Source organism: Pleurodeles waltl, chromosome 9 (genome assembly GCF_031143425.1).
Source record: "Pleurodeles waltl isolate 20211129_DDA chromosome 9, aPleWal1.hap1.20221129, whole genome shotgun sequence".
Taxonomy (NCBI): Eukaryota; Metazoa; Chordata; class Amphibia; order Caudata; family Salamandridae; genus Pleurodeles; species Pleurodeles waltl.
In genome coordinates this window covers 680,794,367-680,821,904 of record NC_090448.1, presented here as the reverse complement: position 1 = coordinate 680,821,904, position 27,538 = coordinate 680,794,367, and the positions used below count along the sequence as shown (strand labels likewise).

At 50.3% G+C, this 27,538-nt stretch overlaps 1 protein-coding gene across 5 annotated transcripts in view; it reads right to left on the bottom strand.

The window, feature by feature from the left end:
* Window positions 1-27,538, bottom strand: part of KLC3 (kinesin light chain 3) — an 819,248-nt gene that overhangs the window by 418,951 nt on the left and 372,759 nt on the right. For all 5 annotated transcript variants that reach the window (XM_069207761.1, XM_069207764.1, XM_069207763.1 and 2 more), the window contains exon 7: window positions 12,221-12,322. In XM_069207761.1, coding sequence (XP_069063862.1) covers window positions 12,221-12,322 — 102 coding nt within the window. The remainder of the gene's footprint in view (window positions 1-12,220; window positions 12,323-27,538) is intronic.

The window sequence follows — 27,538 nt, the reverse complement described above, 5'->3', positions numbered from 1 at the left end:
GGGACTGCAAATCTTTGAAAACCATCCCACACAGCCAGCCCATCCGAGCAGGTCACTTGAAGTAAGATGAAATCATAGTGTGCCACAAACTTTAGCCAATTGCTGTCCGAAAGCTTAGAATCATACCCTGCTACAGTCCCTGAAATAAGGCAACACTTCACGTTTGATCCATCCTGACCTTCAGTGATCAAGGCATTGGAAGGAGATTTTATCACCCCCTCTACGTGTCTCTATACATAGCGTCAATTCACCCTCTCTAAATCTGGGGAGGTAGAAAAATCATAACCCATACTATTTGGCTGTAACAGACCCTGCCCTGGGTTAGAGTTCCTAGCTGAAATATCCTCACTCAGCTGGGTATGATTATAAAAAAAAAAACAAAGGGCCATTACTAATCTTACTCTTCAGCTGGAATGCCAAACGTTGTGACAAAAGAATCCTCTGGGCCAGGCCTGGATATCTACAATTTACAATCATGCAATCCCCATTGCCAACCTTTACCCGAGGCCCAACCCAGTCAATTCTTCTGACAAACAGAGTATCCTCAAAATCCTTACAGACAAAGTCACAGTTTTTACTCAGTCAGTGGCAGGTCTTGTTCTTTAGTTGGACTGTGGATTCGCTTATACCCAACGCTAAGGGGGGAACATCATTGAGCACCACCACACAGGGTGCACAGGCTGGAGGAAGCTCTAAGCAGACAAGGGGGGGACCTTTTGCCAAATGTGGGTTTTGAGTCTTGCTACTATCTTGGGTCACACCCACGTTATCCATATGCCGGCTGCCAAGTGTCTGACCAACCCCCCTCCCGCGGTTTATCCCAGAGGTTGCTGAAAAATCTTCCTAAACTGTCTCCGCGCAGTGTCCAGCGACCCTCAAGATGGGACAGCTTAGAGGTTGTTGCGTCTCTCTCAACAGGGGGCTAGGGTTTTCTTCTTGTTGAAGCAACCCCTCGCCAAACTACTTTGACACCTAGAATCCAAGAGACCCCCTTTGGCAGAAGCTAACCTTGGCCTCTCTTTTCCGGTCCATCCTGACAACTGCAGTTTCAAGCGCCCACAGTTTCTCCATAACCGTGGCCATAGAGGACTCAATCGTATGTATAAATTCTAACAATAAGTTGTCTAAACAGGGACCTGGGCACTAATCCACAGTACCCAAGGGGATCGGGTTAGGGTTGGCAGGCAGGAGCAATTTAGTTTTTTTCCCAGGTCTTTTTACAGTCTTATTCTTTTTTGAAGGAGGACTGCTGCTGCCAGGAGGAGAAACCACCAAAAGCCTCTTACTCTTCCTTATACCTCGTTCCAAACCCTTTGCCCCCGATGCCCCTGAAGCACCTGTTTTGGCTTGAACTGGGGTTTTGGGCAGATCCCCCGGCCAATCCCAGGCTGTCCATCCTCAACCTCAATGATCCCCAAACCCCCATCTTCTGTGGAAGCTTGTTGCCAGTCACCCATCTCCAACAAGAGTCTCCTTTCTGCCAGGTCGATCCAAGGAATCCAATGTTGAATTTGTTTTCCCTTTTTCCCTTCCACTCTGATCCCCATTTAGCAATGACCTTCTCCTGCCCATCCTCACGGATTACCACTGGGGCCTCTGCCTCTCGAGTCTGTCACAAAAAGCACCCACAATTTGGATTACTAATATCTCAAAAAGAGAAGCTTCTCTCCACCATAAAAATTAGCTGAGAAGGGGATTATGCAAAGAATCCATTAACAGTCCATATAAAATCTAAAATCTAAATACTTACCCCCTTTGCCGAGACTAAGAGGGGTGGCCCAGCCCAGCCTCTTCCAGCCAATGACGGGCAAGGGACGGGCACGCCCTTGTCCCGGGCTTTGCCTGGTCGCGGCCCGCAGGCATCCTGCGCAGCGGTGTTGTGGCAGCGCTTTGTCTCTCCTGCTTCGCCCCCTCTTGTACTGGGCTCCTGGGACAGAGAGTCCCGAGTTTCCTCTATGCGCGTCCCGCGCAGCGGTGTTGTGGTGGCACTTTTGAAGCGCTTGGTCTCTCCAGCTCCGCCCCCTCCTGCACCGGCCTCCTGGTGCACTGAGTCCCACGTTTCCTCTATGCGCGTCCCATGCAGTGGTGTTGTGGCGGCGCTTTCGAAGCGCTTGGTCTCTCCAGCTCCGCCCCCTCCTGCACCGGCCTCCTGGGACACAGAGTCCCGAGTTTCCTCTATGCGTGTCCTGTGCAGCAGTGTTGTGGCAGCGCTTTTGAAGCGCTTGGTCTCTCCAGCTCCGCCCCCTCCTGCACCGGCCTCCTGGGACACAGAGTCCTGAGTTTCCTCTATGCATGTCCCATGCAGCAGTGTTGTGGCAGCGCTTTTGAAGCGCTTGGTCTCTCCAGCTCCGCCCCCTCCTGCACCGGCCTTCTGGGAAACAGAGTCCTGAGTTTCCTCTATGCGCGTCCTAAAGCTGGATACATTTACAATCCTACAAATGATCCATTTGGAATACATCATAGGATGGTCCTCTACAAAGTCGCTCTGGTGAGGAAGGCAGATTCAGACCCTCCTCTTCGCATTCGCATGTCTCACTGGCAGAGCTGTTTTTTCAGAGACAACACTAGTCCTTAATCTTAAGTAATATTAAATAATTTTTCTGTGTGTCAGTAATGATTTATTTTTTAAATATGTTATTTGGCTTTGTAGCATATAACAAAAGGGGCACAAAACGGTGCCCAACATAACTAAAAGTACCAAGCGGAAGTCCATCAAAGCACCAAATATTCTGCTATCCTTTTACACAGTGAACAGGGGTGACAGTAAAAACATTACAGTAAATCAATTTACACAATAAGTCAAACAGTTTGGACTAGTGATCCTGGGACGAAGACACATCATCAACATTATGCTGCATATCTAGATATAATAATCTATCCAGCTACCCCATATTTTATGGAATTTACAGGGGGCAGCCTCCGCTCTTATAGGTAACTCTCTCCGTTGCCATGTATAGGTCCATGCCTGCTTTCCATTAGGACATTATAGGTGCAGCAGGGTCTCCCCAATGTTTGGCTAGATCACGCTTTGCAATCACTAGTCCCAGGTTACAGAATATTAGTTTCATCCACCAGAAGTCTATGCCACTGGTTATGCCTAGGAGCATAAATTTAGGATCGTCAGGTATACTGGTCACTATGACTTTGCCCAATTCTAGGAGTATTTTATGCCAGTATGTGTTTATGATGGAAAATGCCCACACCGTATGGAAAAAAGTCCTCATGAGGCTCTCTGCATCTTAGACATCCCGGGGAGGTCACCCTGCCCATTATGTGTAGCCGAGTTCTATCATAACAGATCTGGTGTAAAATTTTAAACTGGATAAGCCTCAGTCTGGACTTTATCGGCACTTTCCGTGGAAACATTAGTGCAGCGTCCCAGTCCAGGCTTCCAATTCACCCACGTCAGTCACCCACCTGGTTCTAAGTTTCTGAAGTGTGTCAGGGATATTATTGTTAATGATTTTGTAGGCAACTTAGACAGCTTTTTCAGTTATTTCCTCCATCAGAAGTCTACCCTCTAGTGGTGAGCAGTCCAGAGGAGCTTTGGGAATATTTTCCGCTCCCCAGGTATGCGTGAGTTGCAGGTGTTTATTTTTTTTGATAAGCAACTTTATTAGTTTTGCACTTGAACATAAGGACAAAACAAATTCAAGACTAAAACTGATAAGGTCACATCCGCATCTCAGGCGCTGCATTTTACAATTCCAACATGGTTAACATAAGCAGATATTTAAGACTAAAACGGAAAAGGTCACATTTGCGCCTCATAGGCGCCACATTGTACAATTCCAATATGGGTAACATAAGCATGTATTCGATGTGATTTATACTGACCGAGACAGGTCCTACACTGGGCGCTGCATCTAAGGCCCAGCAGCGGAATGGGTATCCCAAGTCCTGGTCCAGCTCCCCCACACTCTGCCATATTTAGCCAGGCATCCCAGTGCTTCATATACTAATTTTTCTCGCTGAGCGCACCAGTCTACCCCCCGACACCAATGCGCAAGTGCCGGTGCCATCTCCGCCTTCCAGCCCGCTGCACTGTCTCTCTTTGCCACCAAGTACGCCACCCCCAGGAAAGCCCGGTCTGCTCTACTGGACCCTACCCCCACCAGGACTCCCCACAACAGCAGCAGCGGGCGGCCTCCACCTCCACTTGTAGGCGCCTGGAGACTTCGGCCGCTACTGCACGCCAGTAGGTCGCTGTGTGTGGGCATGCCAACACCATATGGTAAAAGTCAGCGTTGGGGCCTGCACAACGGGGGCAGTCAGCGTGAGATCGGAGGCCTGCTTTGTGTAGCCTGTCAGGTGTGAGATAAGCTGCATGCAGATAGTAGGTTTGCACTACACATAGGCGGGAGGTCACAGTCAGGGTTCTCGGGGCCATCAAGGCATCCTGCCAGTCCTTGTTTGCTATCAGGCACAACCAGCCCTCCCATCCTTCACGGAGCTTGCTGAGTGTCTGCGTCGTGTGGGTGACTAGGGTGCGGTATATACGTGACACTTGCCCCTTGCCCAGGCTGCCCATCAAGGATTTGGCCTCCATAGGACTGATTTCTGGGAGGGTCGTACCAGGAGGGACATGTACATTCAGTGCATGTCTGAGCTGCAGGAATCTATGAAATTGGGTCCTGGCGAGTGAGCACTTCTGCTAGAGCTCCTGAAAGGACCTCATGTGGGAGCCCGCCCAGACATCTCCTAAAAGCGAGATACTGATAAGGTCCCACCTCCGGAACACCTCCAAGGCAGAGACCTCACCCAGCCATGTCCCATGCCATAGTGGGGTCTGCTGGGTGAGTTGCCGCCACCACCCCGTTGCCCTCTGTGCTGCCCTCCATCCGATCAGTACCACTCTTGTCACCTCTGGAATCCTGCATGGCTGGGGGTTGCCGTACAGCATCCCAAGCAGGCCGGGGAAGCCCATGGTCAGGAGTTCAAGTTGGTATGCCGGGTCCGACCAGCCTCCTCCCAGCCAGTCGTTAATTACTAGCAGATGCATTGCTAGGTAGTAAAGATAAAGGTTAGACATCCCCAAACCCCCTTCATACACATCTCCTTGAGTGCAAAAAGCGAGCTGGGGGTGGGAATTATACCATAGGAATTGCTGCGCTGCTGCGTCCATTTCTTTAAACCATCCCTTAGGTATATGGTATGGGAAATTTTGGAGGAGATAGAGGAACCGGGGCAGAACCATCATTCTGTATAGCACTATGCTTCCAAGGACATTAAGGGGTAGGGTCTTCCATCTCTGGAGGTCTCCCTTAACCCGCTGAGTGAGAGTTTGGATATTGAGCGAACAGGCTAACTCAAGCATGAGGGCAACAGTCAATCACAGGTACCGGAAGCTATTGCGCTTGATTCGAATATAAGTCTGTCAGTCATAGCAATCCCGTGCCGGATGCAACGGAATCAATAGAGACTTGCAGGGGTTGAGTGTCAGGCCGGAGGCTTCTGAGAACAGCCTCAAAAGGTACAGGACTCTGGGACCACTACTGGCCGGGTTGGCCAGGAACAGGAAGACATCGTCCGCGTACAACGCTACGCGGTCCTCATGGCCTGTGGGCCAAGACCAACTGTCCATCAGGGGGTCCTCCCTTATAATTTTGCCGAGCGGTTCCATCGCCAGTGCAAAGAGAAGCGGGGACAGGGGGCACCCCTGGCGGGTTCCCAGGCAAATGGGGAATGGGTCTGAAACCACCCCGTTGACCTGTATCCGTGCCGACGGGTTGGGTTAAAGAAGTTTCACTAGGCCACGGAATCTAGGACCGAACCCAGCTCTTAAGAGTACCTGGTGGAGATTCGTCCAGTCCACCGTATCAAATGCCTTCTCAAAGTCTAGGAGTAGGAGAGCTAAAGGAGAGGACAAGGAGCCACGGTCGGCCAGCGCTACATGCAGGCGACGGATACAATGCCTAGTACTCCTGGTTGGCATAAAGCTGCACTGGTCCGAATGTATCAGTGAGGATAGCACCCTCTTCAACCTGGTGGCCAATATCGTGGACATTATCTTGATTTCAGTATTAAGGAGTGAAATGGGGTGGTAGGCCGCACACGATTGTGAAGGGGGATAGGTTTTGGATATCACTACAATGGTAGGTGAGTCAAGGCCCACAGGAAATCTGCCCACCCGCTCCACCTCCTCATATATATTGAGCAAGTGAGGGGCCAAGAGGTCGCTGCACCTGCTGTAAAGTTCGACCGGAACCCCGTCAGGGCCTGGGGTCTTGCCCGCTGCCATAGTTGAGATAGCAGTCGTGATCTCCTCTAGCACTATAGGTTCGTTGAGGTCCTGCCTCTCTCCCTCTGAGATTCAGGGGAAGGAGATGTCCCCCAGCAGGGGGGCTCCCTCTCCGCCTGGGGTCTGTGTCTCTCTTCGTAGAGCTCCTCGTGGTAGGCAGCAAAGCTTTGAGCGATTTCATGAGGCGTCCGGGAGATGGCTCCTGTTCCGTCAACAATTTCGGGGACGACTCTGCTTGCTAAGTGCTGAGTCGCAAGCCAGTGCAGGAGCTTCCCGTTCTTGTCCCCCCATCCGTAAACGCGGGCCATAGAGACTCACCACATGTATTCTGCCATTTCAAGATTGGAGTGTCTGATTTCCACTCTCACTAGGTTAAGTTGTCTCGTTACAGAGTCGTGTGTGGAGGTGGTGAGCTGGCGCTCAAGTTGTAGTGCCCAGGCCTCAAGGTCAGAGATCCTTTGAATCCGTGCTCTCTCACGCGGATGAGATGCCTGGCTTGCCCCCTGAGGGTAGCCTTGCAGGCAGCCCAAATAACGCTGGGGGATGGCACCAATCCCAAGTTATTTGTGAAGTATTGGTCTAGTTGTTCTTTTAGGGCCTGGGTGTATTCGCCATTCTGAAGGTGCCAGGCATTTAAGCACCGCACGGGGCGCCGGGTGGTGCTCCTGTCGTCTATACAGACGAGGAATGGTGCATGGTCCGAAACCCTATGGGACAGTATCTCTTCCCCCGAGATTCTGGAGACATCCAGTGCTGGCATCAAGAGAAGGTCTATTCAAGCATGGGTGCGATACACTGCCGACATGTGCGTATATTGCTGCTCTCTGTGGTGCCAAATCCGCCATACTTCACAAAGGCCGAGGTCTTCTGCCCAGCCGCACAGTCTGGAAGCTTGAGCCAAGCGGCTCGTGGATGTAGGACCAGTGATATCAGACTCTGGGTTCATAACGCCGTTAAAATCTTTCCCTAGGATGGTCAAACCGGAGGGAAGCACTGCCACCACCTCTTGGAGAGCCATCAAGAACTGCTCAAACGCCCCCGGGGGGCGTAAACGCTCAGGATGTTAATTGGACATCCGCCTAGTGTGCCCGAGACCGCTGCATAGCGCCCCTGCGGATCTAACCGAGAAGTAGTGATCACTATGGGTAATGAGCGGTGCAGCAAGACAGCCACCGCCCCCCCCCGGACCCTCTGGAGAAGCCTGTGTGGTAGACCCTGTCATATCCACCCCGCATGAGCATAGGGCACCTAGAGCCAAGCAAGTGCGTCTCTTGAAGGAGGACCACGGTGGGAGTGAAGTGTTGGAGGGTGCTAAAGACCGCAGAGCGCTTAATTTTATCTAGGAGCCCATTTACATTCCAGGAAAGAACCTGCTTAGAGAGGTCTGAGGTGTGCGGGGGACCGATGTTGACATGGGCTACTTGTGCGGCCTAGGGCCATGATGCAACTAATTAAAAGGAAAAAGTTAATACAACTAGTATTCAACCACAACAAGACAAAGGATTGTCGTAATGCTAAGTTTCCCCTTCCCCCCAACTGCCCCCCCCCCATATTTCCGACCCAGAAGCATCTGTCAACCAAGCCCTTGAAAACAAAAGGTCTGTCATTTGGAGTGGAGTGGTGGACCCCTCCATATAGTCGGAGTTCTGCAATGTTGCTGCCCCTCGTTCCGTGTCTATTGAGGACCAGAGGTTGCCCTCTCACTTCCTCCCAAATCATCCTGGGTCCCTATACTCCTTGCGCTATGATAATGAGGGGGTTTGGCTGAGTCGATCTTCCTCAAGGAGCGGCGCAGGTCTCCCCCCCGTCTGGGCCTCCTGGTGTGATCCGCCCACCAGGGCGATCAGGATTTGGCAGATCTGCACCCGCAGGGGAGCAACTTAGGTCGTTCTGCTTCCGACGGCGGGACCGGGTACGTCTGTGCCCGCCACTCAGTCTCGGTGAGCCACTGCTGGTGGGCCCCAGGGTTTGCTGTTTTGTTGGGGGGGGCTGAGTTGCAGGTGTTTATAGCATTGTGTTTCACTAAGCTGGAATTCTCTTTAGAGGGCTAAGAAGGACATCAGGGTTCCCTCTTCAAGAAGGTCTCCCACCGTGGATATGCCCAGACGGTGCCAGGCCTAGAATCCTCGCAGTTTCCCAATTTACTTAAGGAGCCATCCTGTCCACAATGGGTTTCCCGGGTGACCTTACGTGCCATTTAGTGGTCTTATGCATTGGTTCAGTACCTAACCCAGTAGCTGGGAGTAGGTTTGTGCCCTTCCAGTCATTTAGCTAGTGGTGATAAGGGTGTATCTGAAATTGTGTGCATTCCAGTGCATAGGTGGGATGGTCTCAATCTAGGTGGCTCCATTCATTTATAGCAATCATGTGGAAGGCCCAGTAGTAGGCCCAGGGATTCAGGAGTGCTATCCCACCATTGTAGGAGTTACGCTGTGGTGTACACAGAGCTATTTTAGGGTGGGCACTATTCCACAGTAGCTTCCGAAGTGTATTATCTATCTTGACGAATACGTTGTCTGGAATCTTATAGTTGGTGTTTTGTAGATCAAAAAGGAATTTCAGAAGGTTGATCATTTTGAATAGTGCAGCCCTGCCTAGTATGGTAAGGTAGAGCAATGTTCAGCAGTCTGCATCTGCCTGTAATTCCGCCAGTACTTTCCTAACATTATAGTCTATGGATTTTCCCTGTTCAAGTGTGGCATATATCCCCAAATATTGGAATCCTTCTTACACTACCTATAGTTGCCCAGGAAGGCCTGTATGATCCTGAGAACTTCTGGCGGGGATGAGGACTGATTTAACCCAGTTTATCACATAGCCAGAGTAAGTTCTGTAGCGCTCAAAGACCTGGAAGACCGTTGAAAGCAACATCTCTGGGTGGGCCAAGTAAAGGAGAACATTGTCTGTGTAGAGGGATATTTTTTCCTCTGGAATCCTAGACCTATTTACCTGAGTTCCTTTGATGACAGTGTGCTAGCACTAAACACGCCAGTGGTTCCAGGATCAAGGAGAACAGAAGGGGAGACAGGGGGGCAAACTTGTTGGGTACCCCTCCTGATAGGAAACTCTGTGGGACAGTATTCCATTGACACTTACGGCTGCTACTGGCTCGGTATAGAGTAGGTTAATCCAGGACACGAACTGTGGACCGGGCCCCATACTCTTTAGCGTTTGTGTCGTAAAAAGCCAGTGTATGGCATCAAAGGCCTTTTAGGCATCCAGCAAGACAAACACATGAGTGTCGTATCTCAACTGGACTTCTGCCAACCAGTTATGGAGTCTGCGGAGGTTGCCCTAGAGGATAGCTTGGGCATGAAACCAGATTGATCCTTATGGACCAAGGGGGAGACAACATATGTCAGTAATGATTACGCTGGTACAGAAAGAAGCACAATCCAAATTCATGTTAATATTTTATTTGGTTATATGAACAAATAACCATAATACAGAAATAAAAATACAAAACACGTAAAAATGGATTCAAAATTCACAGAGTTATTCCAATGTGTCGCACATTTGAGAAAAGACCCCACAGCACAGCAAACTACTTCATCTGCTACTATACATGAGTAATAAAATGCTGGACGGCGCTGTAAAACCCTTTCCTTTAAAAATGGGAAATACAAATGTGCGCCTAAAAGATGCATAAAACTCACAAAAGAATATAAAGTGTGATAGGGTTTGAAAAGAGGCACCATCACAAGGACATGCAAGAATGCTTTTTGAGTCGAATTGACCTAGAGGAAAGCACAGGTTACACCAATTGGAGCCAAATTGAAATCTTGTAATGAGTGTCCTTTTTTTCACACTTTTAACCTGTGATAAGTAGGACTCAATCCCTTGGTGGACTTTAGTCATAGCAAACTCCCACACAGTGGGTTTCATCAATTCATTAGCTTCACTTTTGCTCATGGCGAGTTTTTAAAACTAAGTCTTAACCCCAGCGCTTATCAGATCTTCTCAATAGCTGCAGGGAAGTAAGTATCTCTGGCCTGCCCAAATTAGATGCAATATTCCTAGTATAATTGAACCAAGGCATAGCCCGGCCTAGGTCACATGATAGACAGTCAGTTATAATATCCCTATTAAGGGAAGCATACTCATTTGTCCAGACAGAAATCCAGAGAAGCAGAGGCGCTAGCATAATGGAATCCTGTACATAGCCCAGGTCAAGTTCCTCGTGCAGACAAAACCCCAGCTGTTGGGCCCAACACCCATCAGCCGTCTACAAAATCTATCCTGTTCCTTTTGGAACAAGGAGCTAATCTGGTATCCCCAAATTGGCACCCCATACGGTAGTACTGGTACACATTTTAACCTGTACACCTCAAGCAGGGTTATGATGGGTTTACAACCAACCCTTGAAGAAAATTCAGAAGTTGAGCCTACTGCAGCATTAAAATTGGTACAGAGCTTAGATATGCAGAAATGCCTGTTTCGTTTGTCATCAAAGGTCACACCCTGATAGGGAAACTCATGGACACGGCTGATAACCCGGCCATTGATTATCACCGAGCCCAGTTTATTCTGAGGCTTGCCACACACCATATAATGGCTTTTAGCAATATTGACTTCCAGGTCCCGATCAGCCATGTATTGCACAAAGGCATTTACTGCACCACATAAGCCATTCACGGTGCACGCCATTAGGACCGCATCCTCAGCCTATAACAGGCTAAGCATACTTTTCCCATTTACCACTAGCACGTCCTTATACCTTTCCACTAAGTGGTCATGCCGTTCAAAAATATATAAAAGGAATAACATTGGTGCTAAAATACATCCCTGGCCCATCCACTGTGGACATTAAAAGGTTTGGTACATTCCCCTTTGTGCCCATACCTTACAGAGGCTTTGGTTCTGACATGGAGAGCTTGCAAAAAATCCACAATTGAGTTAGGCACCCCCAGCTTACGTAAGGACCCCCAAAGCTTAGCACAGCTGACCCTATCAAAAGCGCTGCTAAGGTCCATTAAGGCCAAGTAAAGAGTATCTTTCTTGGCGATTGTATATGTACCAGTGACAAATAGCAGAATTAAATACTGCTCCTGGGTCCCCAAACATTCTCTGAACCCAAACTCTACCAGGCTCATAATAGCCTGTCCCTCCACCCAAACTCTCTCCATGCCACAAAACAATCACAATCATAAATTATTTCTTTATCATTTAGTGATTATTTTAACCTTACCACTACATTACACTTACCCTAAAAGTACATTTGCCGTAGCTTCCCATGATCTGAAGTTGCTGTGAAAATACCTGGAGGGAAGTACTTCAAGGAAAGGGATGGCGCCATGTAAACCTATCAACAATTTCCAGCCTGAAGAAACGTACTGTTTCAAAGCATGTGAAAATATGACAGACACACTCATAGAGAAATGCAACAAAATGCATGCTAACTTAGTATTGAAATCAACTGGCAGATTTGCTTCCATCTTGGAGTTAACACAGTGGTGGGGATTCTAGTGATGGATTCACCTGCAAAGTTAAAACGCCCTCCAATAACCAATGGATTTTACACTAGTCTGAACTATAAATGGCGCTCCTGATGTCTTATGCCATTATTTCAGTTTGACACACCTTGCACTCTGCATATTCTCTTTTAAATGTTATTTCTAATATAGACAACATCCCAACTTAACCACCAGACCAGCACCATTAGACCAAACATCAGCATAACCTCTATACAGCATCTCTATTTGGAGACTAAACCATATTTCAGTGCTACCACCATAACACATTTCAAAATAATATCTAGACCACACTTAGATTCAGAAGGAAATTATATGTTAATAATGTCTTCAGATAAAAGCTGGTTTCTAAATTTCGGGGACTATGTAACTGTGAGAATTCTCTCACCCCCTCCCCCCTCCGTACCCCTCCCCAGCCTCCTCTTCTTCTGCCTCCCCACCACTGCTGGGTATCCGCATTTTACAAGTGGCTTTAAGCCAGTGGTGTGTGCAGCACTTCTTTTGTTACCTTCTCACGAATCTCCAATGCTCGTTTACACAGTGGCTCAGCCTCCTTGTAGCGGCCTCGTTTTCCAAAGAGTACAGCCAGGTTGTTTAGGGTTGCAGCCACCTTTAGGAAACAGAATTCATACAATTAGAATCTACGAATTTACAAGGTAAAATAATGTGTGCCTGTGCAGAGAAAACTGATCAGTTGGGACATTATTTATAAGGTTGCAGGACAAATAAGCTCTGGAGGAGTTATAGGAAAAGGGTTTAGGAGGGGGGCCACCATGTGCATGCTTTAGGAGATGTTGAATGAGCACTTGCTTTGGGAACACCGTGGGGAAAAGTGATGAGTGCTAACTGTGGGGATCTGTAAGGAATAATGTACAATACTGAATGTTTTGACGCTGTATGGAATGGATAAGATGGAAACATAGCTTACATTTAATCCTAGTTTTAGGTCATTTGTATTTTCTTTTATCCAGAAATCACACAAAAGACTCTGAGCATGAGGGGCAACCAGGACACTCTCACAAGATAATTTTTACTCAAAAAGAAGATCAAATCAAATCAGTGTGATTATAAGGGTCAAATGACTCTGCTTTTTCTCCAAAAAATTAAACCAATAAGTAAAATCAGTCATAAGGTACATTGGCTTAAAACACCACTCTCTTCCCCACTTTTGAAAACAAAAGGGAAAATGTAGCATATGCTATAGGCTGGCTGTAACCAAAGCGCAAACAGACATTGCCCCTTTAAGAATTTCTGAAGCTGCACCTTCCCACCACACCATGCAGAGCCATCCAGACAATTTGTTTTTTAGGAATATAACTAAAATGTTCTGACATTTAAATACCGGTGCACTTGAGCTGTGTTAATTTGAGTACTGTAACATAATCTATGCAGACCACCAAAGAAAGATATTTAAGGATTGAGGAGAAGGTAAAAACAATCAGCCATATTCTGCTTTTAAAATGAAGAAATCATCTTATGTAAAATAACGTCACTGTTTGCTGGAGGCACAGAGAACACATTTCAAATTACTTTGTTCTAGTTGAAAATCAAATGAGGGATGCAGCCCAAAATATTTACAGAAACTGACACCTCACTAAACCTCCAGATGTGATTTGAGGTCAATCAAAGCAAACTCAAAGGTACAACCCAGATTCAGTCATTCATTGTATGGAAATAGGAGAAACTGTGTTTTGAGCACTCATCTCCTGAGTTTTTAAACCCTGATCGTAACAAATTACCAAATCTAACAGCTAAAGAAAGCTGGAGTCCAGCCTCTTCGAAGAAGCTGTCACACCTCACCTTGACAGAACCAGGTTCATCTTCCCTCTCCAAAAAGAAGCAGAGTCCCATTAAGTGCAGTCCTTCCCCATCAGAAGCAGAGCTCTGAAAATCCACAAGTGAACTCCTCTTCCCAATCAATCTGCAACAATTCAAACTTCAAGTGTTTCCCATCTGAGCCCAGAAGATGGGCTGTTGGTAGAAACGTTTTCAATAAATATGAACCGATACAGGAACTAGTGATTAGATAAAGAGTTTTTTTTTAGAGTAATGAAAGCTATAACTTGATCTGAGATGTTTGGGATTCAATAAAGACATATATAAGATGGATAATTATTTTTTCCATAGTTACATCAAATGAGTGGCCTAAGGTGAAGATATTCAGCATTTTGAAATGGGGATGGAGATAAACACAGTACTGAAAATTAAACATGAATGTAGACGTATTGCATGGAGGAAGAGGTGTAGCTGTATAACTAGATTTGAGGGGCTAAATTATATGATATGCAGAATTCAGTCGCTCTCTACTGTCAATTCTGTGTGTTTTCTTGTGCCAGTGTTAGTAGGCTGCTTACTGTTTCTAAACCCACCTTATGTTACTTTACAATATTTTTAAATGTTGGGTCGAAGCCACAGGTTTTCTAGATTGGGGCAAAAACAAATAAAAAGCATTTATGAAGATGTTGTTAGAAAAAAAACACACATCAAAAACAAGATCAATGAACATGTTTTGGTGTATTCGGAATACACTTTGGTATAAGTCTACATAATGTTATCTCGGAATGTGAAGGGCAGCAATGATGTGGTAAAAAGACAAAGAATAAAGTAATATCTGGAAAGGAAGATTAAAAGTGCAATGTTGACAAACTCATCTTACAAATTTTGAACACAAATGAGTGAATGAATAAGTGAATTAATGACATTTGTAGTTTGCATGGTGACCTCAGACCAATGTCTTCTGGTGCTAACAAGATACGTCGCAAACAGAGATGATCTCACTGGTATGCCATATTTACTTCTTCAGCTAAGGAAGTATTGCGATAGGTCAGCTTAGATGTGCATTTACATGTTACAGGTGTCTATCAGCTGAAAGTAAGTGGCTGTAGTGGATATGTTCTAAAAAAAACTATAAAGTCACTAAACACTTACTCATAAGTCACACACCCAAATTGATTTTGTGATGGTGCATGCAAACCATAACGCAAGATTAAGGAACTGGAGTACATTGACAGATTCCCGTTGGACCTTTCCCCCTGTGGCTGAGTTGGAGTCCACATGAGTGTACTGCATCTACGTATGCGTCTTGAGAGATGTACTATACAGACTAGATATAAAATCACCACAGAGTACTTTACAATAAATAAGGAATCTACTTGTTTAGTTGAAGTTTTGTGAGAGGCTTTGAAAGTGAACAATTAATGGTACATTAATGAGGCCATCTATAGAGTTAGACATACTTTCTTGAATATTGTAACCACACTGAAAAGTGAAATTAAAATACTGGAAATACAGATGGGCCAGGACACTGCTGTTTGAGATACATTAATGTCTAAGAAAAATTATTGGAGGCAATGGACAGACTAAGTAAACATTACTATAGATATTACAACAAAAGAATGAGGGCAAGGCAGGGCGGTTTTAGTACACAGAAGAGATCAAACGTTACCACAATTACAATAAACAGGGACATGGTACTGGTAAATCAGGTCAATACTGATCACATTTTCTTGGAGTATCACAAAAATCCTGTACACACAGCAAGAGTGAGGGGACCTAACACTGCTGGTCTTTTAGAAGATACTAGGGTCTCCAAACTAGTGGATAATGTAATGGAGAACTTTAGCCACCCTACTGACACTGAGGATATTAGATGGTCAATCAACAATTTAGGAACTGGATCCCTTGTGGTGATGGGCTACAACTCGATAATTATAAAGGCACTGCAGAACAGTAAGTACCCCACTATTAGAGATATATGATGAAGTTATGAATAAACAAGCATTGCCAGACTACCTGAGAGGAAATTACAGCTGTACCCCAAAACCTGGGAAGTACACTCTAGAATGTGACTCAAAGACTGTTGTCAATGATTAATGCTGACAATAACATACTGGGGAAATTATAGGCAGGCTGACTGCTCAATGTCGGTGGCACACTAGTAAAGGAAGACTACATGGGTTTACAGGAGCCCAAAACTCAGCTTCAAAGATTAGGCAAGTATTCCGGACACTGTGACGAGTTGAAAGAAAACCATATATTGCAGGCAATAGTCAGCTGAAACGATTTCATAAGGTGGATCAGTACGACATGCAAGAGGGTTTGTTCTGTTTTTGACCAGATGACAACTTCAGATTTTCGGTCTTGAGACTGTGCACTGAGGTCACAACGATTGTCCAAAGAAGTGGTTTGATTTTATAAGCATAGCCTGTATGCAGAGGATTGAAACACAGATGTTCACTTTCCCCTTTAATTTTGCCTTTGTCTTAGAGTGTCCAATGAAGGTAATATCACTGCCTCAATAGACCAAGATCAATTTATTGCCATGTCACAAGGGCATATTGCTCCAACCTCTTCTTATGTTTCACTTTACAACACCTATGTGCGAGGCTCCTGCTGTCCTAAATACGTTTTTGGCAGCAAACAAAAACATTCATTGCACTCTCTAAGAGGAGGGATAAAGTAACCTGACCAGATTATATTTAAGGTCATACTGATCAGAAGGGATTGGAGTATTTATGCTGATATTGGGTGTGGGGAATACCCCTAGGTCACTCAAGTGGAGTACAGAGAGTAGTAGCTGAAAAGATCTCAGGCTGTTCCTACTGAGGAGAAAAGGACTTGTAGGTGTTTGAAAACATTTAACATCAACATCATCGTTTGATTTTACATGAAAAAATACTGGGGAGGAGATATATGTAGGCCTGAAGAAGGTGGTTGGTATTGATAGTGCCCACTGGAATTTGTAGAGGGATCAGTAAAGAAGGATCTGCAGTGCAGGGGAGGTCTTTATATATATTTCATTAATTTATGGACACCAGCTGCCACAAAGAGAAGATATGCAGTTTTCTGAAAACTAAGGGCCTAATTTAGATCTTGGCAAACAGATTACTCAATCACAAATGTGGCGGATATCTCGTCCACTGTATTACAATCTCCATAGAATAGAATATAATGGGATCGTAATATGGAGGACGGGATATCCGTCACCTGAAATTATTCAGGACAAAACTGGTTTGTGTAGTTGATAAATCTGGGGATAATCCCAGTTGTTGTGAGAATTATGATAAATTCCCAAAGTAATGCATCAGACTGAACTATATTTATTTCAATACACGTAGATCCTCAAAACAGACAAAGGGGGTCATTCTGACCTCGGCGGTAAAAGGCTCTTACCGCCGGTCAGAAGACCGCTATTCTACCGCCGCGGCCGCGGTAAACCGCCAAGGTCATTCTGACCCACAACTGCCAAGCCGCCAAAAACCCGACATCCACGGAAGGCCGCCTCATCAGCGGGCAGCGATAAACTGGAGATGACCAAACCTCCACCGCCACGCCAACACAAACACGCCCATGCCATTACGACCCACGAATCCACGCGGCGGTCATTCAACCGCGGTATTCCATTGGCGGTACACACCGCCGCAGTCAAAATACACACCCAGCTCCAAAACACAGCCACATTGGACAATTTGAAATACACACACCTGACACACATACAAACACCACTCCCACACATCCAAGCAACTATAAAACACACACCCACATCACCCACAAACCCCCACTAGTAGGAAATCGGAGAGAAGGCGATAGAGAGAGAGAGAGAGTGAGAGAGAGAGAGAGAGAGAGCACAGCAATTGAAAACCCCAACACACACAGGAACCCAGCATCATCAACCACACCACATCTACGCACACATCAGCACACACCACCACTCACATCACCACAAACACCACCCCACACCTCATCCACACCACCCCATGGCACCCCAAAGACACCCCAGGCTTTCGGACCAAGAACTCAGGGTCATGGTGGAGGAAATAATAAGGGTAGAGCCCCAGCTCTTCGGCACACAGGTGCAACACACCACAATAGCCAGGAAGGCGGAGCTATGGCAAAGGATCATCAACAGGGTCAACGCTGTGGGACAGCATCCCTGAAACCGGGAAGACATCCGAAAGCGCTGGAACGACCTACGGGGGAAGGTACGGTCGATGGTCTCAAGACACAACATCGCTGTGCAGAAGACTGGCGGCGGACCACCACCCACTCCTCCCGAATTCACAGCATGGGAGCAAGAGGTCTTGAACATCCTGCATCCTGCAGGCCTCGCTGGAGTAGGCGGAGGAATGGACTCTGGTAAGTCTAGTCTCAACTACTCCCCCCCCCCAACCACCAGCATGCCAACCCACACCCCCACCCTCACCCCCAACCCCCCAGCACACATCCTCCCTGCCAATGTCTCACCAGCACAACCCACCCAACCCAAAATCAAACCCTGAATGCCAACACAAACCATGGACACCCATCACCTATGCATGACCACTGCACATACCCATCCCCCCCACAAACCACCCTCACAACTCCTGCCACAAGGGAATGCCAGCACTGGGGGACAAGGGCACCCACAAATCGCACGCCATGGAACACACAGAAGCAATAACCATACTCTTTCACCCCTGCAGGGCCCGAACGCCAACACACCGGCCAGGAGGGTCCAGATATGTCCATCCCACCCCCAGAACAGGCCCCCAGTGAGGACAGCAGCTCTGTCGACCTAGAACCTGATGACCAGCCCGGACCATCGGGGACCTCTGGACAGTCGGTTCCCCACACACAGACACAGGCCACAGCAGACCTAACCCCCTCTGGGAATATCAGCACAGCTCCCACCCAGCGGGCCCATGCCTCTGTCTCCAGGACAGGTCAATCAGCGGTGTGTCCACCACTACAGGGCACCCAGGCTGACCCAACACCCCAACAACAACAGGGACCTGGGGGCAGTGGTAGTGGGCACACCGTCCAGGGGACAGAGGCCCGGGGAAACAGGGCAACTGGGAGGGCTGCAGTGCGACAGGGGGGGGGAGGACAGGCCCAGGGAACCGACTCTCCAAGAGGCCCTCACCACCATCATGGGAGCATACCACCGCTCCCAGGAGACGATGGCGACGGTACTGGCCAGGTTCCAGGAGATCCAGGCACAGCAGGAGGAACGGTACATGGGGTACAGAGAGGAGCTCAGGAACATCGTCCTGGCCCTGAACCTAATAGTCACCACATTGCGGGACCATGTGGCACCCCAAAGGGCCCCTGTCACCAGCCTGGACCAGGAACAGCATACCACCTCCGCCGGCGCTAGTGAACAGGAGGCCCCCACACAACGACGGGCCACCAGAACCCCACCTCCTGCTGAAGATCAACCACCCCGCAAGAGGAACCTGAGATCACAAAGGAAGACAGAGTAGGATGCCAAGACCCCCGCCAGCATAAGATACCCCCGGATGTCATTCCACTGTCCCACATTGTCACCCTGTCCAACCTTGAACTGCCCCTGCTCCATCCTTCCACAGGCATATGGACAATGCACCTGTGTGACCGAGAACTGGACTCTGCCATGGACATCACTCCACCCCCACCCATCACCGTTTTACTATCATGGACCTGTATGTAGCACTTTAAATAAATCACTAATTGCACTTAAAACACTCAGGAGTCTGCTTGTATTCTTAACAAATGTATTACACATGACGGTTCAAAAATGTTCAGTTACATTGTGATGACAACATACCAATGTCAATGTGCTTTACTCCATGGGCGAACAAACCAGAAGTCACGCAGTGGGTCATACAGCTCTGAAAAGGGAAGGGAAAGTCACAATTCAGTTGAAAGGAACTGGGGGGAAACACAGAAAGTAGAGATGCAGGAGGCCAGAAGTAAATGTAAAATGGCGTGGGGGATTCTTACCTGTGTGCTACTGAAAATACTGTTGTATAACTGTGTCCCTGTTGTCCGTGTCGTCCCCGTCGTCTTCCTCCTCTTCACTCTCCACAGGCTCCACAGCTGCTACAACACCACCATCTGGACCATCCTCCTGCAGGAAAGGCACCTGGCGTCGCAATGCAAGATTGTGAAGCATACAGCAGGCCACGATGATCTGGCACACCTTCTTTGGTGAGTACATTAGGGATCCCCCTGTCATATGCAGGCACCTAAACCTGGCCTTCAGGAGGCCGAAGGTCCTTTCTATGATCCTCCTAGATCGCCCATGGGCCTCATTGTACCGTTCCTCTGCCCTGGTCCGGGGATTCCTCAATGGGGTCAGTAGCCACGGCAGGTTGGGGTAACCAGAGTCACCTGTTAGCCACACACGTTGTCTCTGTAGCTGTTCCATCACATAGGGGATGCTGCTATTTCGCATAACATACGCGTCATGCACTGACCCAGGGAACTTGGCATTTACATGGGAGATGTACTGGTCAGCCAAACAGACCACCTGCACATTCATTGAATGGTAACTTTTCCTGTTTCTGTACACCTGCTCATCGTCTTTTGGGGGTACTAAGGCCACATGGGTCCCATCAATAGCACCAATGATGTTGGGGATATGTCCAAGGGCATAGAAGTCACCCTTCAAAGTGGCCAAATCACCCTCCTCAGGGAAAATAATGTAGCTCCGCATGTATTTCGTCAGGGCAGACAACACTCTGGACAAAATCTTAGAAAACATAGGCTGAGACATCCCTGATGACATGGCCACTGTTGTCTGAAAAGACACACTTGCCAAAAAATGGAGGACTGACAGAACCTGCACCAGAGGGGGAATTCCTGTGGGTTGGCGGATGGGGGACATCAGTTCTGGCTCCAGCTGGGCACACAGTTCATGTATAGTGGCTCGGTCAAGTCTGTAGCGAAGTATTATATGACGTTCCTCCATTGTCGACAGGTCCACCAGCGGTCAGTACACGGGAGGATTCATCCTTCTCCTCGCAAGTCCCAGCGGACGGTGCCTAGGAAGGACAACATGGAGTACAGAGTCAAGCAACCCACAGGTACGTAACTACAGCTTGCACAGTACACGATTCTCAATGCATTGAATGGCTTGTATGAGTGGCAATGCAAGGCCTAGGCCTGTGTGACGCAGTAGAAATTAAGCCATGTGGGCCCTTGAAATGGCGGCTGCCTGACCTGAGAAGTGTGACAGTGGGATGTGAGGTCAATGCGCTGGCGTGACACACCGTGGTGGTAGGCGGTCGAAGACCGCGGCGCCAAGCCGCATTGGTTAACATCGAACCCTATGGGTTTCACGAGCCAATGACTAGGTGCGCCGGCGGTCGCGGGACGCACCGCCGCCGCCGTGACCGCCATTTTCTATCTGGTTAATCACTTGAGACCTGATCATCCACAGGAGAGGACCTATACTGCAAGTGCTGCTGTGAACTCGGTCTGGAAGAGACAATGGCTGCTGCGACTGGGGAAAGGGCCCCTGCCTTCACTACAGAAGAGTTGGAGAAACTTGTGGATGGGGTCCTGCCCCAGTATGCGCGACTCTACGGTCCTCCAGACCAACAGGTAAGTACACTGTGTGCACGTTGAATGGGCTATGCCTGTGTTGAGTGGGGTGGATATTAGATGGTGGGGTGGGGAGACAATGACGAGTGCAAGGCACGACAGATGAGAGCATGTGCCACATGGCAAGGTTGGGGAGGGGGGGCCAATCGCATCTATAATGCGGAAAATTGATGATATTTCCAATTCCGCCCTGTACATGTCAAATAGGTCAGCGCCCATCAGAAAGTCGACATTTGGCGTGCCATCGCCAAGGAAGTCCGGAACCTGGGGGTCCACAACAGACGGGGCACCCACTGCCGCAAGAGGTGGGAGGACATCCGCCGCAGGACCAGGAAGACCGCAGAGTCACTGCTGGGGATGGCCTCCCAACCTAGGAGGGGTGCGAGTCGTACCCTGACCCCCCTGATGTCCCGGATCCTGGCGGTGGCCTACCCCGATTTGGATGGGCGCGTGAGGACATCACAGCAGACACAAGGGGGTGAGTATCAGCACTTTCTGCTATCTTTACGCGCAGTGGAGGTGCCTGGGTGGGGTAAGAGGGCTGTGGGTGACATTAGGCCAGGGCGCTTTCTGTAGTGTAGTTCTCTCCTTTAGCCATGTCCCTGTGCCCCCGCCCCCCACCTCTGTAGGGTGACAAGTACAGCTATCCATGGTCCTGCATCACCCATGTGCACGTTTGTTGTCCCTAGACCTGTTGGCCTAGTCACAAGTACTGAGTAGTGTACCCCGATTGCGCGGCGTAGTGCATGAGGCTCCTGTGTCTGTCCTCTCCGCCAACGGTGTTGACAATGCATGCACTCAACCTGTTTTTATTTCTCGCCCCACCCTTTTTCTTTATCTTCTTGTGCATGTGTGCATTAGCATCATCAGGCGGAGGAGAATTGGCACCGGAGCACGAGGGAGCTGCAACTCACAGGGCCCCGGTGGGCCATGGCACAGACACCGAGGCCACCAGTGATACGGAGGGCGAGGGGAGCTTCACAACGGGGACCCGTGGTGACACCAGCGACAGCGACACGTCCTCGGATGGGAGCTCCCTAGCGGTGGCGGCAACATCCGTGCCCCCCGCCTCTACAGGTACAGCCGCCACCCAGCGCACCAGCTCCGCCCTCCCAGCAGCCCTTCAGCCTTCTCTCCGTGCCCGCTCGCCCAAGAAGGCGGGCGTCTCCTTCGCCCCAGGCACCTCAGGCCCTGCCCCTGTTACCCCTGCTGCCCTCAGTGAGGAGGTCATTGACCTCCTACAGACCATCATTGTTGGGCAGTCTACCCTTTTGAATGCCATCCAGGGGGTAGAGAGGGAGGTGCATCGTAGCAATGCATACCTGGAGGGCATTCATTCGGGTCAGGCTGCCCATCAACGATCGTTCAATGCTCTGGCCTCAGACTGACGGCAGCCATTGTCCCTGTTTCCAGCCTCCCTCTTCTAACTGCCTCCACCCTGTCTCTGTCTCCTGTTCCTCAGCCTATCCCATCCACACCATCAGACCAGCCTGCACACACCTCAACACCCAAGGTCAGCTCATCCAGACATAAGCACCACAGATCACACAAACATTCACCCAAGCAACACCCAGATGCAGACATGCCAACAGCCACTACCACCTCTGTGTCCCCCACCTCCTCGTCTCCCTCCTCCCTCCCTGTGACGTCTCTACTCACACCTGCATGCACACCACCAACAGCCAGTACTTCCATCACCAGCACACCCTCCAGTACAGTCCGCACACGTGCAGTCACCACCCCCACTGCCATTTACACGTCCCCTGTGTCCTCTCCCACTGTGTCTGTCACCCCCTCTTCCAAGACACACAAACGCAGGCAGCCACCCACTCAACAGCCAACCACCTCACGACAGCCTCCAGCCCATGCACCTTCACCCAAGGACAGCACACCTGACTCTCCTACAACCACCTCCTCTTCCTCCACTCCCATAACCACTACACCTACCCTTTACCTTGGTCCTAAAAAGGTTTACCTCTCCACTCTTGACCTCTTTCCCTCACCTGACCCCCCCCCTCCATCTGCTAAGAGTCCCAAGAGCGCCTCAGCCACCACCAGCCCGGCTTCAAAGGTCACCGTAGTGCATGGATTTTGGAGTCCCCCCTTTGCCAGCAGTGATACATCGGTCAGCAGCAAGGGGATAGCAAGCCCCCCCCCTGGAAAGAGGACCCGTAAAGTAAGGGCCCGCCGCGAGAAGACTGACACGGCTGCCCCCAAGGACCAAAATTCTGCCACTTCACCTGCCACAACATCCAGGGGAGGCAAGGCCCAGAGAGCCACATCGAAGGAGGGCAAGGGCAGCAGGGCGGAGAAGTCAGCCAGCAGGAGCGCGGACCAGGAGGGCCCCACAAGCCCCATCCCGGGTGTGAGGGAGGACACCCAAGGGCCCAGGACACCGTCACCGAAGGGTCCAGCAACTGCACAGTCGGAGGGCGACTGAGCAGGGAGTCGTGGCCAAGTCTGGCTCCCTTGACTTACAGAACAAGCACCGCTGAACAGGGCCCCGCCGTCCAGAAAGGCACAGCTGAACAGGGCCCGCCGTGCAGAAAGGCACCGCTGAACAGGGCCCCGCCGTCCAGAAAGGCACCGCTGAACAGGGCCCCGCCGTGCAGAAAGGCACTGCTGAACAGGGCCCCGCCGTGCAGAAAGGCACCGCTGAACAGGGCCCCGCCGTCCAGAAAGGCACAGCTGAACAGGGCCCCGCCGTCCAGAAAGGCACCGCTGAACAGGGCCCCGCCGTGCAGAAAGGCACCGCTGAACAGGGCCCCGCCGTGCAGAAAGGCACCGCTGAACAGGGCCCCGCCGTGCAGAAAGGCACCGCTGAACAGGGCCCCGCCGTGCAGAAAGGCACCGCTGAACAGGGCCCCGCCGTGCAGAAAGGCACCGCTGAACAGGGCCCCGCCATGCAGAAAGGCACCGCTGAACAGGGCCCCGCCGTGCAGAAAGGCACCGCTGAACAGGGCCCCGCCGTCCAGAAAGGCACCGCTGAACAGGGTCCCGCCGTCCAGAAAGGCACTGCTGAACAGGGGCCCTTCATCTCAAGCACCGCTCCGCTGGGCCCTTCCTGTCAAGCACCGCCCCGCTGGGCCCCTTCATCTCAAGCACCGCTCCGCTGGGCCCTTCCTGTCAAGCACCGCCCCGCTGGGCCCCTTCATCTCAAGCACCGCTCCGCTGGGCCCCGCCGTCTCAAGCACCGCTCCGCTGGGCCCCGCCGTCTCAAGCACCACCCCGCTGGGCCCCTTCATCTCAAGCACCGCTCCGCTGGGCCCCGCCGTCTCAAGCACCGCCCCGCTGGGCCCCTTCATCTCTAGCACCGCTCCGCTGGGCCCTTCCTGTCAAGCACCGCTCCGCTGGGCCCTTCATCTCAAGCACCGCACCGGTGGGCCCTTCCTGTCAAGCACCGCTCCGCTGGGCCCCGCCGTCTCAAGCACCGCCCGCTGGGCCCCTTCATCTCAAGCACCACTCCGCTGGGCCCTTCCTGTCAAGCACCGCCCCGCTGGGCCCTTCATCTCAAGCACCGCTCCGCTGGGCCCTTCATCTCAAGCACCGCTCTGCTGGGCCCGCCGTCTCAAGCACAGCCCCGCTGGGCCCTTCCTGTCAAGCACCGCTCCGCTGGGCCCCGCCGGGCCCCGCCGTCTCAAGCACCGCCCCGCTGGGCCCCTTCATCTCAAGCACCGCTCCGCTGGGCCCTTCCTGTCAAGCACCGCTCCGCTGGGCCCCGCCGTCTCAAGCACCGCCCTGCTGGGCCCCTTCATCTCAAGCACCGCTCCGCTGGGCCCTTCCTGTCAAGCACCGCTCCGCTGGGCCCTTCATCTCAAGCACCGCTCCGCTGGGCCCTTCATCTCAAGCACCGCTCCGCTGGGCCCCGCCGTCTCAAGCACCGCCCCGCTGGGCCCCTTCATCTCAAGCACCGCTCCGCTGGGCCCTTCCTGTCAAGCACCGCTCCGCTGGGCCCTGCCGTCTCAAGCACCGCTCCGCTGGGCCCCGCCGTCTCAAGCACCGCCCCGCTGGGCCCCTTCATCTCAAGCACCGCTCCGCTGGGCCCTTCCTGTCAAGCACCGCTCCGCTGGGCCCTTCATCTCAAGCACCGCTCCGCTGGGCCCCGCCATCTCAAGCACCGCTCCGCTGGGCCCCGCCGTCTCAAGCACCGCTGGCCCAATGACAGTGCCGGTTCTGTGTCGAGCTACTGTTCACGCTGCACTCGGGCCACCCTGCCTCCTCCATTGCCTGTGGAGACTGTTATCCACTTGATAGACTGTGGCTTTGCACTCCCCAGGATATGACAGTGGGCAAGCCACCCACTGTTGAGACTTGAGAGACTGTGGCTTTGCACTCCCCAGGATTGAACAGTGGGCATGGTGGCCCCTTCTTGGATCTGGCGTCGTGGACTCATGTGGCTGTGGTGCCCCCCCTTCCCTTCCCCCTGAGGTGCCTGTAGTTTTATCATCTGATGCCCCTGCAGTGTTCTCTCCAACGGACTCAGGTCTCCTGTGTGAGCTTTGCCCATGTGTTGATACACTTTGGCCCACGGACAGTTGATGTTTCAGTGACTGTGCTGGACTTATTGCCTCGGTTACGCAATGTTTAAACTTGATTTTTTTTAATTCATTTTCCTATTTTACCATGACTTCAATGAACCTATTTTATACCTAAATTTGGTTTCTCACTTTAATTATATCTTTTCATTATTCCGGGGGGTTTGGGTGGGGTCACTTTGACTTGGTGCTCTGCATTGGTGTGTAGATAGTTGGGGGGTGGGTGTATTGCGTATGTGTGTGCCCGTGACCCTTCCTCCTCCCCCCTCCCCTGTGTCGTCTGCGCCGGAGTTCGTACTCGTGGTAGATGAGCAGGTAGACGAGAGCAGGTTTGATGTTCAATTCGGGCTCCATGCTGTCCTCCGTCCTCGTGGAGTGTATAGAGGTGAGCGTTTTCCCGTTCGTAGTCTGTTTCCGCCGTGTTTTTATCGGCGGTGCTGCCGCCGCGGAAAAGGTGGCGGATTGGTGAGTTGTGATAGGGTGGGCGGTACATTGTCTGCCGCCTGCCTGTTGGCGGTGACCGCCGCGCTGTTTGTGTGTCCCGCCGTGGCGGTCGGAGTGTTAAAGTGGCGGGCTCTGTTGGCGGTTCCCGCCAGGGTCAGAATTCCATTTTTTGGACCGCCAGCCTGTTGGCGGGTTGGCCGCCGCTTTATCACCGACCGCCAGGGTCAGAATGACCCCCAAAGAAACTCCCACTGAAGGTCAGCCAACACATGCTTCGCCCCCTCCTGGCATGGAAGCCTCAGGCCTTTTCAAGGCATCGTGTATGAAATGCTGCAGAAAAACATGGCGTTGAGTCAAACACTGGGCAAGTCAGAAAGACCAAAAGCTTAAATCTAAAAGGAATGCAAGCGCAATCCAAGAGTAGACTGCTGCAAGATGCAAGTTCCCAAATCTCTATGGTCCTAAAGTCACTGTGGTCCACTGGGATATCCGTCACGTTTGTGATGGAGTATTCCCCTTTCATCAAGAACTAACATACGGCCCTAACTGTTTTATCTCAGATGCTCTACCTTATGTTATTATATTTTATTGTAAGTTTGTATATGTATTGTAGCCACAAATAAGGTACTATATATGTGTAGGAAGTTGGCGGTTCTGTAAATACTATCTCAGTGAGAGATAGTGTGCACAGAGTCCAAGGATTCCCCTTAGGAGGCTGATAGTGGCAAAGTTAGATAATACAAATGCTCTATTATGTGGTAGTGTGGTCCAGCAGTAGGCTTGTCAGAGGGTAGTGTAAAACATTTGTTGTACACACACATGCAATAAATGAGGAACACACACTCAACAACTTAATTCCAGGCCAATAGGTTTTATATAGAAAAATATATTTTCCTAATTTATTTTAGAACCACAGATTCAAGGTTTGGAGTAAGTACATAAAAGGTTTTGCTTAGACACTTTAGGGGCATAGTGCTCTTACACATATGCCCTCACCTGTGGTATAGGGCACCCTGCCTTAGGGCTGTAAAGTCTGCTAGAGGGCTGACTTACCTATGCCACAGGCAGTGTGAGGTGAGCATGGCACTCTGAGGGAAGTGCCATGTCGACTTAGTCATTTTCTCCCCACCAGCACACACAAGCTGTGAGGCAGTGTGCATGTGCTGAGTGAGGGGTCCCCAGGGTGGCAAAAGACATGCTGCAGCCCTTAGGGACTGACGGAGACACCAACCGACTTGGCCCCTAGACCTACCGGCCTGTCTCCAGACTCAAAGAACCTGCACAGCGACGCATCCGACAGGGACCGGCAACCTCTGAAGCCTCTGAGGACTGCCCTGAACCCGAAGGACCAAGAAACTCCAGAAAGCAGTGGCACTGTTCAAAAACAGCAACAACTTTGCAACTTTCTAACAACTTTCAAAGAACTCACTCTTCCCACCGGAAATGTGAGACTTCACACACTGCACCAGACACCCCCGGCTCGAGCTCCAGAGAACCAACAC